This window comes from Cebidichthys violaceus, unplaced genomic scaffold (assembly GCF_023349555.1).
Source record: "Cebidichthys violaceus isolate CVI_PGR_0920_01 unplaced genomic scaffold, fCebVio1.0.p SCAF_25, whole genome shotgun sequence".
NCBI classification, from domain to species: domain Eukaryota; kingdom Metazoa; phylum Chordata; class Actinopteri; order Perciformes; family Stichaeidae; genus Cebidichthys; species Cebidichthys violaceus.
The window spans coordinates 3,551,021-3,566,154 of record NW_027176428.1 but is presented as its reverse complement, the minus strand read 5'-3'; the positions used below and the strand labels follow the sequence as shown (position 1 = coordinate 3,566,154).

At 41.8% G+C, this 15,134-nt stretch overlaps 1 protein-coding gene across 3 annotated transcripts in view; it reads right to left on the bottom strand.

Moving 5' to 3' along the window:
• The window catches only part of cita (citron rho-interacting serine/threonine kinase a), a 37,861-nt gene that overhangs the window by 2,618 nt on the left and 20,109 nt on the right, over window positions 1–15,134 (bottom strand). For 2 of the 3 annotated variants that reach the window (XM_068720244.1, XM_068720246.1), the window contains exons 22-48: window positions 13,259–13,456; window positions 13,066–13,119; window positions 12,404–12,601; window positions 11,724–11,917; window positions 11,468–11,603; window positions 11,207–11,311; window positions 10,765–10,905; window positions 10,426–10,533; window positions 10,107–10,299; window positions 9,824–9,985; window positions 8,956–8,979; window positions 8,345–8,482; window positions 8,038–8,218; window positions 7,848–7,939; window positions 7,585–7,689; window positions 7,192–7,361; window positions 6,778–6,822; window positions 4,557–4,637; window positions 4,265–4,400; window positions 3,789–3,928; window positions 3,535–3,627; window positions 3,289–3,397; window positions 2,971–3,099; window positions 2,774–2,854; window positions 2,609–2,687; window positions 2,122–2,304; window positions 260–647 (exon numbers count right to left, since the gene is read on the bottom strand). In XM_068720244.1, coding sequence (XP_068576345.1) covers window positions 260–647; window positions 2,122–2,304; window positions 2,609–2,687; window positions 2,774–2,854; window positions 2,971–3,099; window positions 3,289–3,397; window positions 3,535–3,627; window positions 3,789–3,928; window positions 4,265–4,400; window positions 4,557–4,637; window positions 6,778–6,822; window positions 7,192–7,361; window positions 7,585–7,689; window positions 7,848–7,939; window positions 8,038–8,218; window positions 8,345–8,482; window positions 8,956–8,979; window positions 9,824–9,985; window positions 10,107–10,299; window positions 10,426–10,533; window positions 10,765–10,905; window positions 11,207–11,311; window positions 11,468–11,603; window positions 11,724–11,917; window positions 12,404–12,601; window positions 13,066–13,119; window positions 13,259–13,456 — 3,663 coding nt within the window. The remainder of the gene's footprint in view (window positions 1–259; window positions 648–2,121; window positions 2,305–2,608; window positions 2,688–2,773; window positions 2,855–2,970; window positions 3,100–3,288; window positions 3,398–3,534; window positions 3,628–3,788; window positions 3,929–4,264; window positions 4,401–4,556; window positions 4,638–6,777; window positions 6,823–7,191; window positions 7,362–7,584; window positions 7,690–7,847; window positions 7,940–8,037; window positions 8,219–8,344; window positions 8,483–8,955; window positions 8,980–9,823; window positions 9,986–10,106; window positions 10,300–10,425; window positions 10,534–10,764; window positions 10,906–11,206; window positions 11,312–11,467; window positions 11,604–11,723; window positions 11,918–12,403; window positions 12,602–13,065; window positions 13,120–13,258; window positions 13,457–15,134) is intronic. The other variant, XM_068720247.1, reaches the window with a different exon arrangement.

Here is a 15,134-nt window from a genome sequence, read left to right as displayed (position 1 = left end):
TAGCATTAAAAGTCAAGGGGTTGCCATCGAGTCAGTAATTTATCTTCTAGGGACCAAGAATGTCTTTACAAATAGTTGTTGGGATATTTTAGTCTGGATCAAAGTGGACTGACTGACTGAGTCATCTCTTGAGCCACGCCGCTATTATGGCTAAAAACGAGTTTTCCTACCATCATTATAATTAAGTAGTAACAGTTGTGTATCAACTGCATATAGCAACTGAGGAGAAGACCGTAAACAGTATAAATGATTGACAAACCTTGTTAACTGGGTTTATGGGCGTGCAACCTGAACCAGTATGAAGCCTCTGGCGCTCTTCGAATCGTCCGGGGGACCTCTCCCTACGAACGTCCATCATCCGGCCAGGAGAGCGGTCCATCCGAGGGTCTGCCATGGCCCGGCCCGGGGAGCGCTCTAGCCGAGGGTCGGCCATGGCCCTTCCTGGAGACCCCGCGATCCGGCTCTCCAGCATCCTGCCAGGAGACTTCTCTCTCTCCAGTGGACGGCTGGGGGACTTGTCCCGCCGAAACTCTGTGCGAGCCTCTCTGTAGCGGTGAGGCGTGCTGGGATCTGAGTGAACGAGGGGATTGGCTGCCAGTCTTTTAGAGATGTGCTCATTGTATGAAGGAGGCCCACGCTTGTTGGGGCTGTTAGGGAGGAACCGAGGCACAAAGATGGGCAGGGGGCATTAGTCAAACGAAAGGGTATTTTGAGTCTCAGGCCATGGGCTTAGCTTGGCACTGTCGGGTCAGTCCACAGATGCAGCGAGGATGATGGACTCACAATCATTTTACAAGCCGTAGCACTTTGCTATTCACAGTTTGAAAAGACTGAACCCATCGACACAATTTAGTTTCCTAAATGAGAATACAGTCAGAGGCTGACAGCAACAACTAAAGAGCAAAACCAGCACTATGAATAATAAAGGCTCAGTTGTTAGTGAGATTCAAATTGAAATAGACGAGTCTCAGTCGGAAGTCTTTATTCATCAATTTTCTTTCTACATTTGACAGGTGGCATTTTAAAAAGCAATTTCAATTTAAAAAGACCTATTTCAGGATTTGTTACAGATAAAAAATGAACTCTTCCTCCTGTAAAGAGCAAAATGGAGGTGTTACTCTCCTATTTTAGAACCAGATCAAACATAAAGGCCACAATTTAACCATCACCACCTGTGGATGCCACCTTGTGCCAAGCAGTGCCAACTAGTCCCATTGGTCCTTCAACAACACCAGCGTACATGGAATAAAGGAGAATAGTGTGTCTCTGCATCATAGGGAGAACCAAACCTCACCAAAAAATGAATGAATGAATATTATTAGCACTCTAAGTAAGATGCTCAAGTAAACTGAGAAATGAACTATAAAAATAAAACACACATATTTATCTTATATTTTAGATGAATTCTCCGTCTGCAGGATTTATTTTTCTGTGCTCTAAGTTGTATTATTTTCCTTTAATAGACAAATGAAGGCACAGCATAATTGATTCATCAACATGTAAATAATGCAGATGCCCATCAAACCTCTACGGGATGTGAATTCAGAGAAAATACAGAGTTATGGGGTTACATCTTATTTGTGTATTCTGTCAATTTATTCATTCATTTATTTGAATGTATTTGAGCATTAACTGTATTGATTTATTTGTTTTCCACATTAGATTGGTTCTCCACATACAGTGCCATTATATAGACTAGGAAATTGAAGTAGAAAGTAATTTAATACTAGTGTAAATATGATATGTAAGTTCTGGTGCAGATACCAACATTTCTAAATAAAATCAAAACAAGTCTAGAAAAGCAAAAGTTAAAAATCCCACAAGAGTTTTTCCAAAATAAAACTAACAAAACATGTTTTGATCAAAAATATAAGATTCCGAATGTGACAAGATATTTGAAACTTTCGCTACTTGAGAGTTTCCAATATTCGGTGTATCCAACTTGAAATGTTGTTACAGCTCAACATGTGTGGTGACTTTAAAGACAGTAAAAAAAAAATTGAAAGATGAAAAAAGTAACCAAAGTAATACCCAACACAGAGATTAGTGTAATTGTGTAAAATGGTTAATGGACAGACAGTAAAAGTGACCTGAAGCTGGTTGAATAAATAGTGTCCTCACCTGCGTCCGGAGCCGTTTCGCTGCAGGTCACCTACACCCTCTTGGCTCTGGACCAGGTTGCCCTTGCAGCAAATGACCCGCAGTTTGTTCTGGTAGGAGGAGGCCAGGTAGATGGCCCCAGAGGAGATGGCCGGGCCAAGGTAGCGCGGGTTTGGGATGTCCAGGTGTGCATATGAGTGGGGCCTGGAAAGAGAGGAAACATCAGACACTGGATCCTTTATATATATATAAAAAAAAAAAAAAAAAAAAAAAAAAAAAAAAAAAAAACAAACAAAGAAAAAGAGCAGTGACTGAAATGGATGATTCTTGTCGAGGTGTTTAATGAGCCCTTTGGCAGTAATGGGAAATTAACAATTCAACCACTACAATATGCAATGACACTCAGTAAAGACCCACGAAATGATGATGATGTGACTGGGAGGAAACTAATTAGTGTAAGCCCTAATTGATGGAGTGGTACTGACACAGGAGCAGGAGGCAATCTTACCCCAGAGCAGCGTGTCCCTGAATTTCAATAACATCCAGAGAATTGAAGTAGGTCACAAACAGGTAGGGTTCTCTATAGGCTGAAACACCAAAACATTCATATCATACATTGACCATTAAAGAGATATCTTTGAAAGTAATACGGAACAAACTGATTTAAACGAACCAAACGAGAGAGGCAGACGGCTCCATTTGATATCTTCACTTCTACTCCTGCGGCCGTATGCGTCCACAAACACACCAAACTCTGCAAGAAAAATTCCATAAATGCAGATTTCCTCTCTCTGATTTTTTTGTGTGTGCACATGCTCAACTGCATCCACAATGTACTGCACATGTGTGCAAAGAAGATAACATTCTAACCATGGAAACAGAGCAGGTATTCGTCTTTCTGTGGTGCCGTGGTGACCTGGATGATGGAGATGGGGAAGCTGTGGGAGGACGCCGCGAAGACAGCTGAAGCTAGTGTCACGTCGTTTTTATCAAGAAATTCTGAAAAAAAAGTGATGTCAGTCAGCTCGTTCGGGTGTGAATGTTGAAACTTCACAGCGATAGAATCACAAATGTTAGAACCACCATCTGGTTGACTGAAAATATTATTTTATGACACTATTACATATCAATTCAGGATTTGTGTGTCGATGCCCACCGCGAATAAATCACAGCAGGTTGGCGACCTACCTTCCAGCACATACTGCTTCATCTCAATCTCATAGAACTTGTTGGTGCCGATAATGATGCTGTAGCCAGTGAAGTGGATACAGCTACAGGGCTCGGACGTCTCAATCTCCTGCAAATACAAACAGACGTTCAACACCTTTTCAAACTCATCACTCCCTGCAGCAAAAACAAGCTACTTTTCTACAAAACACGGCCTTTTCCTCCGTGACATTATCATTTCCCTATCCGTCTTCAAAGCCCACTCACCTTTCTGATGCAGAACTTGTTCAGGCTTTCATTGTGTCGCAGAATTGTAATCTTATTGGGCATAGCAGCACAGATACAGGTCCCATTATCAATCTGTTAAGAGAGAACAACGCCGCAATCAGGACGGCAGTAAATATCTGCAATCAGACAGCACATTGCTCCGCTACTGATGTTCAGCTCATTAACTCTAACTAAATAACAGTCTAACGAGGAGGAGTTTTTGCTCTGCTCTAAGTGGCAACAGCGTCACCCACCTTTCCAGAGGAGAAGAGGTGGCATCCCTTGACTGTCTCAAAGATGAAGGGGTTGAGGTCAGGCTGAGCCGGGAGATGGGACTGCGACAAAGACTGTTTCACCTTCTTGATCTCCACCAGACACAAGGCCCTCTCCTCTCCTGATAGACACAACAAACACACCACGTTACAACCACATGATCAATCCGTGCATTTACATGCACGGATTATCTGATGTATAGGGGCAGCATAAAAGGCTTGATTTCATCTCTACGCCCGATTTTCAAAACATGTAATACATCAGATAGTTGTGTATCTAGATTCATAATTGTTACAAACACCTACAGTGAAGATGCAGAATAAATAAATGATCTGGGAATATAACAAAAGCCATATTATGTCAATAATGCATAAGTCTTGTTAGCTTTCACTGACAAGAGAACTGAAATTACAGACTTCTAATTATGTATAATGTTAAGTTAAGATCATGTACTGACCAGTGATCATCAGCAGCTTATCGAGCTCCTTGAGGATCTGGATCTGGAAGACGGAGGTCAACCCGGGAATGTGGGTCAAAGAGTTCTTTATGACGTTAAGAGCATACAAACCCTCCTCAGAGCCAACCAACACGATCTAAGTGAAAGGATGAGATAGATTAGAAGAGCTTAACGAGTGAAACATAAAGAGAGTGGCGTAGCAGTCAGAGAGAGTCAACTAAATGGCAAACATAGCAAAAACATAAAAACTTAATTATGTTCCTGTTGATGGTGCAGGTTTCTGTCCTTGTACCTGGTCAGTGAGAGGCAGAGTGCAGTTGATGTCCAAACGGTCATCACCCTCCAGCTTCAGCAGAGAATTACCAAGAAGTTTCTATTAAGACAAGAAGAAGCAGAAGAAGAGAGAGAGAGAGAGAGAGAGAGAGAGAGACATGGAGCAGAGGGAGGGCTCAGGTTAGGCCAATCTTCAACAAATCAGTTGCTTTAGAGCCAGAAAAAGATGACCCAGCAAGAATGACAGCAGAGAGCCTTCACCAACTTAAACACAGAGATGTATGTTATTTGTATCAGTGGATCCATCTTTCACTATTAACTCAATTCACAAGGAAGCTGAGGATGTTTGCACCAATTAATGGACATCTTTTCTCCAAAGACCAAACAAAGAAACTTTTAATTTGGGAGAAGTATGGTGTGATACTTACTACAATACCTAAGTTTCAATGCCAAAATGTTACGATTTCATTATTTTGCCAATTAACATTTTTTTTCCATGTGTTTAATGTTGTAACAACCGTAAAAAAAATAATTTTGACTAAACACAACATTATGTACAATTCAAAAAGATGTATTTAATAATAATGTTTAAACAAAGAGTAAGTAAACGATACAAGAAAATAGTAGGAATTGACCAACATATGTGGTAAACTTTTAGTACTTCAGTTTCTGACACTCAGTGCTGTGGACACAATAAGAAGTGTTTTCTGATTGGCCATAGAAACAATCACTTCATAGCAACAATAGCAGTTGCGAAAAGTAGTTAAATTCATTAAACATACTGTTGAACACTGGCTGTGCCTTTTTTTAATTATCACCAGTGTTCAAAGCTTGTTCAAATGCTTTTTACCTCAGGATATACAATACGGATGACCATTTTATGCCAGACAGCTAATAATAATAATAATAATAATAATAATAATAAAATAATAATAATAATAATAATAATATAATAATAATAAGTCACGATGGCTGCAGTGTGAAATTGACTAATTGGGCTGAAAACGGTGTGACTTAATGAATAAACTATGTGGTCAAAAGTAGACACTAATATCCACATACTTGTGTACTCTTGGGCTGTTTTTCTTGGTTTGGTCCCCACAGGGAAACGATGCTACCATATTATGATATTTTATACAATAATGTGATTCGAACTAACAACAGTTAGGAGAAGGCCTTTTAGATAGCACTTCCAGGCCATCACTTATCGTTACTGCTAGCATCAGGTAAGCGATAGCGTAGCATCAAGGCACTTCCCAGTCGTTTGAAAGGCTGCTTTTATCCTCAGTCTGTAGGGGCAGGTAGCTACTAACCCACTGTGCTTCATTCTTTTTTTACTGCTCTTGCTTATACCGCAACACTGTACAGTGTGTGTAACTCTGTCTGATGGCGGCGATATACTATATATACTTTTTACATGTATGATTGGACAGCAGCCATTTGTGTGGAAATGCTCATTTTAAAGCATAACGGGTCCCCTTGTGTACAACGCTAGATTCATAATTCATAAGATTCCCAGTTACTTCCTTAACTGGTTTGCACAGAGCTCTGACATCAAACAAGTCTGGGAATTTGTGGAGCATATTAATGCCAATTTTGGAAATCTATAGTTCGTTGTAGTTTTTTTTCTAATTTGATGTTCAGTAATCACATGTTCAGGTGGGTGTTCAAATACTTTTGGCCATGTAGTGTAATCTGCTGTTAGGCAAAAAAAAAAGAAGTATATTTGAATAAATAACACAATAAACAAGGCAGGGGCAACACCTTTTGGAAACGCGGACATGTAGTTCAGAGATAATGCAAAACTATTTCCAAGAGTCCTTTAACACTGAATGAAAGAGGGATGGGAAAGTGCTCCTAAAACAGCAATAAACACACACTCAGCAACAGCAGAAGCCTGCAGACTGAACGAGTGTGTACATGTGCCTGTAGGTTTCAGTGAAGGGGGCTACAGCAGTGCATGGCTTTTGCAGAAGCATGCATGACATAGCATATGACACCAGACCAGAGGTCACAGCAGTGCCTATTCACATCCATGCACTATGTAGGTTTATGAGTGTGTGCTGTAATTGATGTGAGTGTGTGTTTCACAGGCCCAGTTACTTCCATGTATTCAGTACATATTCATAACTCCTGCGCTGCACAGCATCAGTGTTTGTATGCATAGATGTGTACAGCTACTGCATGCTCAGTCGGTCGGTCGACTGAAGCCCAAGCGTTCGTGCAGCTACTTACTGTACCTGAACCAGAGGGGAAAGGTTCTTCTGTCTTTTAGAAACACCTGCCTATAATATGATCCACACAACCGAGTTGAATGGACATACACACGCACAATATAATCACATCAACAAAGACGATGACGACACACAAATAGAAGACGTGGATGTTGAGAACATGCAGAGAGAGACAGAAAGAAGAGGGAGGGAGAGAAAACGAAGTGAAGGCACTGGCTGATGTTTAATGGAGGCATTCAATATATTGTCTTCACACCCAACAATACAGCCACCCTTGGATAAAGTTACTCTATGAAATGAGCATAATAAGTGAGTTTGTCTTGTATAAAAAAGAGACACTGGGCTGTCTTTATAAGCAGCTCAAATTGTGAACTCAAACAGGCCTGACACAAGCAGAAAGAATACAAACACAATACTTACAGCATCAGAATCCACTTTGTCTCTAGATCCACGGCTACCCGCCACCACAGACTCCAGTACGGCCACCCAGCGCTGCTTGTCAGGGAAGCTGGGAGCCATGAAGTAGATGGACTGGCCTGGCCAGCAGGTGGTGTGGGGATGTGACTCCAGCTTCAACACATATGGTATGTCTGCGCGCACACACGCACACACAGAAAGACGGACTGAATGGCTGTCTCGCAAACAGCTTAATTTCACAGTTGAGCAGAACTGTCAACATTTTGGTGTATTTTGAGATTCAAAGCACAGATTGGACATGATGTGGATCTAATTTAAAATTTGGGGAGAGGATGATACACTTAAATCCTAAAAATAGGCTCAGTGCAGCAGGATTAGGTGGTATTGATCCAGTACCTGACTTGGCAGTGTTGATGAGCTCAGAGGCTCCAACAGCTCCATGAACAGTCACCTCTCCATCAGGCAGACAGAGCTCAAACTCCTCCTCCATTTTTATATAGTCTAGCAGAAGAAGAAAAACTACATTATTATTTGATACTGCTGTATTGATCTACATGGTAATATAAAGCCTTAGGTGATTGCAAACTGTCTCATTATGGGAATGGATAAACTGTCATGTTTAAGATGTATCTGAATAGTACAAATAATAAAGTACTGACCTTCTCTGGGCTCAGTATCATAGATGGATACTTTGGTTCCATCAAGCACCACATATTTCCTCTCCCAGCCCTGCTGACCACGCTTGCCATTTCTGTGTGAGCAAACACACAAATGCATTTTACTATCAAAGCAAAAAAAACACATGGTTCATTGTCAGTATGGTAGTAAAGGACTGGGGTCTGATGTTACCTCGGCTGCTTCATCCAGCCCTCCAAGCGGACATGCCCACTGGCCTCTTTGACCTGCAGCGCCGGAGAGTTTGCCTTTTCTCGGCACAGAGCCTCTGAGAAGTGAGTGGCATACTCGGCAGGCAGACCGCAGGTGGCCGGGAGACACGGTGAACACTTAGGGTGACACAGGGTGTTACACTCTGTAATACAACAAAGAGAGGGGGGGTGGGAAAAATAAGAGTCTCATAAATAAGAGGGGGATTATATTGCAATGTTAAGCGATATCTTCACATTCAGTACTACCAGCTACAGTGCAGGGTACAAACCTAGACAAGTGGCAGCCTGTCGTCCAAAGTGCACAGTGTCCAGGCAGACGGCACACTTGGCAGCCCTCATGTTGAGGCCCACGGTGAAACGATGAGGGATGTTGTGATGCATTCTCTCTTTCACGCGACGACCAAACTCTGCAAAAAGTGAAGAAAAAGTGTGGCATAGGAGTTACTGAAAGAGAAATATGACACCAGAATATTTTTGTTACAGGCTAAAATTATGAGATTCAGTTTTTCCTTCCAGGCAGCATGTGGTAATTTGAATAATGAATTAATTATTTCTAGTTTAAGATATTAGGTATATTCATGTTCCAGTCAAATTCAGATTATGCATGCCAATGACCAAAGCATTAAAATGTTTCTGGGCGAAAAGCTACCTATCCAACCATATGCCATCTAAATCATGACTCCAGGAATGATGCAGAAAAAAAAGAGGAGTACATCACGTCTAACTTGACCTTTAAGATTAAAGTCTTTGGTCAAGTTTCAGTTAGCTTGACAGCGGGACAATAAGACAGATACAGTATCATATGAGCAGGTGCAGTATAACATGCATGGAGATGAGCTCATGCATGTGAGATGACACACTGTGGTGACTGCTAACTTACTTTCAAAGGTGACCCTCCTCTTTTCTGTGAGGAGCGGAGAGGAAAGAGACAGAAAGGAGAGAGCAGTCTAACAATAGCTATGTGAAAGCGAAGGAACATGGACAGGAAGGAACCTGAATCACAAAGCAAGTTCAACTTGGCCAGGCTAGTGTAATCGAAACACGCGTCTGATAAAACACACATCATGGTCTATCTCGTGGTTTTATAACTTATGATGCTGTGGTTAGAGATTCAGTTGGTCTGTGAGGTGGTCTAAATGCAGTATTTTTGGCATAGGATGATTTTTCTGGAATTTCTTTTCCATTTTTTAGGAGATGGGGCGTTTACACATTTTGAGATGATACACCGAACCTGCTACACAGCTATGATATATGCTGCAAAGGTTCAGTTTCCATAAAAGGTAATTTAGCTTGGTCATAGTAGAAAACCTGGATTAAAACCAATGTTACCCGGCTAATCCACTATTCTTACTTTGTGAGACAGGCCCGAGCAGGGTTACAATGTTAGCTGGATAAAGCCACAGTGAACAAAACCAAAACAGTGTTTTGTTTTTTTTAGTTCAGTCCATGTCCCTAGTTTGGAGCGAGCTCCAGGTTTAACATGCACTGAGCTAAATTATCCAACTTTATTCAATTTCATAATCCTGCTTTGTGAGACAGGCCATAGAAAGAACACACACACACCACATACAAACAAAATAAGGGAACAGAGAGTCCATTTGGGCTGAAACTGATAGCATAAGGGGGCACAGTCCTATGGGGGACACTGTACAGCTTCAGAACAGTTGATCCTAGGTTCATGTTCAGGCTGATTGGCAGCATTGAGTTTACCTGTGTGTTTGTTTATTAGTTCAGTTTGTGAGACTAACCTTCAGGTGTGGAGGTCTCCTTGCAGCGGGTGGAGGGGTTCAGCAGACTGCTGGGGTTGGGTTGGTGTTCTGGGGATTTGACAATGGCCGACATGAGGATTTGATGTCGAGCCTGGGCCGGCGTGGAAGGAGCTGCATGTTCCTGGGCTTTGAAATGAGCTGCTGTGTCCCCATAAACAAATAAAACAACGTAATATTAGATCAGTAGTAGCTATTAAGCTGGAAATATCTTGCCCCCATTACCAAAAAACCTGTTACTGTGCTGCCTCACATTGGGACCTACCCTCTTCTCTGAGGGATCGTAGCTCTATCCTCATCTTCTGCAGAGCCTCTTCCAGATCAGCGCATCTCGACCGCTCCTTCTCAAAAGCCAGTTTCATGTCACCATATTGCATGGGGACCGCTGGTTGGGCCTGTGGAACCAGTGCCCCGTTAGTCGTGGTTCCTACATCCTCCCGACGCCGTCCGAATATACCCTATTCAGAGAGGGAACATGTTACTAATACTGTGCAAGAAGAAAAATGCAATACATACACATTTTGGATTGAAGCTGTTTATCAATCTAATATGGCTTGAAGTTGTCGTAACATGTTTTCACAGACCTTCTTTTTCTTGGTGGGCTGGTCCATTTTGGCTTGGAGGAAGTCAATGAGCTTGGTCTGCTGGGAGATCGTCCCCTCCATCTTCACCTTCTCATGGGAGTATACAGCCTACAGGAAGGAAAACAAATCTTCAGAGAAGGAAATACCTCTGAAGACTACCTTAAATGAATTCCCTTTGAGGACACATGAATTAGGATTTCTTTTTATCCTCCTGGTCCCCTGAGATACCTTGTTACTTGCCAACATCATTCGCACTATTCTAATATCTGACGAGGACTCTGTCTCTCCCTGGAGACGGCTGTAATTCATCACATTGTAACGGTATTTTCAATTGAGCACCTGTATATTCTCCAGCTGGTACTCCAAGTCGGTCCTCTCAGTCTTGAGCATGTCGGTCTGGTCCAGGGCGTCCTGCAGGCCTTGAGTCAGACGGAATATGTGGCTCTTCTGAAGGTCCATCTGCTGCTGCAGCTTCCCTTGCTGTAGGGACACCAGCAGACAGATATTTTAAGTAGGAAATCAGATTCAAAATCAGCCACATTTCAGAAGTGTAGCAAATTTAATTAACTGAATTAAGAGGAGATGTGTCTAAAACAGACAAACATTTTTAGCCAATTGTTTCAAGAAATGTTATTGAAACACTACACAGTACATTTCTTTAAACAGTTGGCTAAATTCTCTCCTTGGTTTCAATATTTTTGAACGATTGAGTTATAGGGGAAAAGTCCATAACATAAATGTAATTTAAATATAATGAATAGAGGTGTGTTTAGCTTTCTACCTCTTCCATCAGTCTCTGTTTCAGTTCTCTCTCTGTCTCCAGTTTCTGCTGTAAGCTGCGGGCGTTCATTTCCAGCATGGCATGCTTCTTCTCCAGATCATTGAGCTGTGAGAACAGGCGAGTGAGTGCATGTTAAATCGTTGAAACAGAGTTGAATTCCACCTCCACAAAACAGTGTGGATTTTCTTGCTTTTACTTAGAGGACTGCAGATGGGGTTTAAGTTAGATCATAAGTACGACACAAAACCACTTGTGACTCACAGTATCAGACAGACTTTCAGCCTTCAGTCTCTGCTCCTTCAAGGCCTGCTGTAAGGCCATTATCTCAGCCTTGTGCTCTTTGACTGCCAGCTCCACTGCCTGGCGAGATTCAGTGCTGCGCTGGTCTGCACGCAGCCTGTGAACAGCACGATAGCAAGTCTTACAATAGCAATACATTTTAATGTATATACACAGTGTCATTCTCATTTATAATAACTGCGTAAGTACATTTAAGTGTTCACGTTTTGCACATCACCTGTTCTGCTTCTCATTGTCCAACAGTCTCTGCAGGTCTCTGGTGCGTCTCTCAGCTTGGCTTTTCTCGTCCTCCAGGGCTCCTCTCCAAGCCTCCCACTGCCTCTCCTTCTCCAGCAACTCGTCATTTAGGGACTCCAGTTCCACTACCTGCTCCTCCAGCATGCTGCATGTGGTCTTCAGTGTCTCAATGTTCTGGGAGGACAAACAAGCAAAAGTGAAGAGAACATCTTTCGCAGCTTTTGGGCGAAACCACATGATTTTCTCTCTCTCTCTCTCTCTCTCTCTCTCTCTCTCTCTCTCTCTCTCTCTCTCTCTCTCTCTCTCTCCTCTCTCTCTCTCTCTCTCTCTCTCTCTCTCTCTCTCTCTCTCTCTCTCTCTCTCTCTCTCTCTCTCTCTCAGTGATGGCACACAGTCTCAGCATTATGAGGCTTAATGATTAGATTAATCACATTTTTGGTCTGCGACATGAGGATAGAATTGGTTAAAAGCACAACTCGACTTGTTACAATATCTTTAACTTTCCACTATATTTTACCAACATGAGGTACAAAGTTAATTATGTTCAGGCCCTTTAAGCATTTGTATTTGTGTGTGTGTGTGTGTGTGTGTGTGTGTGTGTGTGTGTGTGTGTGTGTGTGTGTGTGTGTGTGTGTGTGTGTGTGTGTGTGTGTGTGATACCTGTTTCTGGTTGTTGAGATGCATCTCACGGTCAGCCACCTCCCTCCTCAGCCTGTCCACTTCCTGGCTGAGCTGCATCTGGTCCTCCCTCTCATCCGACGCTTCATCAAGCTGTTTGGACAGGTAGAAGTTCTGGCGGTTCAACTCAGCATTCTCCTGACTCAGCTGTGTCAGCTGCTCCTCCAGGTCCGTGATCACCTGAAGCAAAACCAAACAGGTAGAGGTGTTAGCTTTGCTTATAGAGGTGAACAGATATTTCCAGGTTCTTGGCACTGAAGCCAAAAAAGAAAAAATGTGTACATTGAAGTTTCTTCCAAAATATAAAATAAGATCTCTTTGATGTTTCATTTGAAAGTTAAGGGAGGTGATTTGTTGAACGTTTTGTATTAATGTTATCTATCTACCTGTTGTTAATGTTAATTAAGTTACAGTAAATATATATGTGTAAAAATATATGTACTGTATGGACTCTTGGAGAATGCCAAATCAATGCAAGCTGTGGTTCGTTGCCAAAGACTTGATTCAGTAGCTTAAAATGCTACATTAGAATGAACGTTTAAAGCTGAACATTAATCACAATATATTCAAATGTCTTGTGAAACCTTTTGAAAATTGTTCTGCTGCTGCTGAAAGCAGAGACAAAAGGCTGTGGCAGCACTTACCGAGCAGCTGTCTCTCAAGGCATCAAACTTGCGCTGAATTTCATCTCTGTGATTCTGTGAGAAACAAGAGCAAAAAAATACAACTGCATCAGACCGCTACATAAAATGATAAAGAATGAGGCTGGTACGTGCACCTGTATTTCTATGAATGACTTTGATTGCACCCATATGTGCTTGCACGTGTTTGTCTTACCCTGAGGGCGGTGATCTCCTCCTCAGCCTCAGCGGTGGTCTCTTCCAGCTCAGTCTTTGCTTGTTGCAGCTGGCTCTCGAGGGCAAGACGTGCAGCCTGCAGGCTGCTGATCTGGGACTCACGCTCCTGCAGGGAGAGGGTCAACTCTGACACCTGTCTCTTGATCTCCATCTTCTCTTCTTCATGCTCTAGGCCCATCTACAAGGAAACAGGACTAAGGTGAATGCTGTGTATATCACAGTATAAATCAGACCTGAAGTATTTGCATATAGTTTTCAGCATTTTTTTTTAACCTCCACAGTGTAGTAGCTCAGATAGTAGGACATAGAGGGAATCTAAAAACTGTTTAAAATTAATGTAGAGGACAGCTTGAAACTATTTGACCCACATCAGTCTGATTCACTGACATTTTATGCTATTGTTGATATGAATTTGAAACTAGCACTTACTTATAAAACTACATATAGGCTACTTTTGCGTCTAGTAGGTTTTAAAGCACATTTCAAGACTTTAAAAGGAACTTTATTGGTGCCATCATAAAGTGAAAACCAATTAAAAGATCCAAGTAATGAAACAAAAGGTGAAAAAGTATCCAATGCAATGTTTTTTTCTGACGTGAAACAAGCTGAATGGGCACTATAGGAAAAATAACAGAAGGAGAATAATTAGAGGATGTCAGGAGGACACAAGTTCAAATAGCAGATATAGAAATGTAGACGCAAACTCTACAATTACGAACAAAAATTGGACAGCACAGAGAAACCTAAAAGTGCATGGTGAAAACTAAGAACTCTGGTAATTGGATTTAAACTGTCATACTTGTTAAGACCTAAAAATAGAATAATTTAAGACTTTTTCCAAGCGTTTTAAAAGAACGCATGCACACCCAGCACTGGTAAAGTGTCCTAAAACTAAATAAAGTTGAGACACAAGGGTGCATTTATTTTCTCCATATAGTTCTGACTATTACAGAAATGGAACAATGGATCTCATCTGAAAGTACATATTTGTGTGTGTGTGTGTGTGTGTGTGTGTGTGTGTGTGTGTGTGTGTGTGTGTGTGTGTGTGTTTGTATGTATGTGGGAGTGCAGACAGGCCAGCAATTAGTGCCAATCTGTGTATCACTTCTCAGTGGGGATGAGTGTGTGGAGGTAGAGATATGACATCCTGTCTGCCGGTAACAGCAGCAGACAACACACCAGGGGGTGAGAGGGTGAGAGCTCTCAAACAGGACAAAAGGGAACATTGTGGTTCCTCAATTACGTCAAAACTTCTTTTTTTAGAGGTTCGAATTGGATGCACACCAGGTAATGGATTTTATGGTGCATTTCTCAGAATGGTGGGGACACATTATGTACTTTTAAAACTCCCCACTCTAGTTAATGCATTATCAATTATTTACAGGCGAGTGCCATCTGAAATAGGCAAAAGAGAACCTTCTTTTTCTTTAATTACATGTAACTTTGATGTATAAATGTTAGACAAATAGCATCTTGCTCAAGGATATGTCTGCAGGGTGGATGCTTGACATGTGGGCCTTAACCCCTGTAAACTATTTGCTGGCCATGCAACAATGCTTTATTTTCATATGGTTAAACAAATTCTCACCTGTTGCTATGCAGCTACACTGTTCTAGAGATAACAGATGAAGGCTGTCGGCTCCACTGGACCAGCAGATGCAGCTTGTGTACAGGCCCGATGGCAATCGTATAGACCTACAGTAGTTAATTAGCTGTATATCTGAAAGGGATCTGAGCTCGCTAGCTGATCAGCTGCCTTAATCCCTTTTGTGGATTGCAATGCTGTAAGGCTACACTCTGTGCTAGTTAAAGTGAATTACTTAATCTTGAGCCAACAGATTTTGCCTCGTATCTCT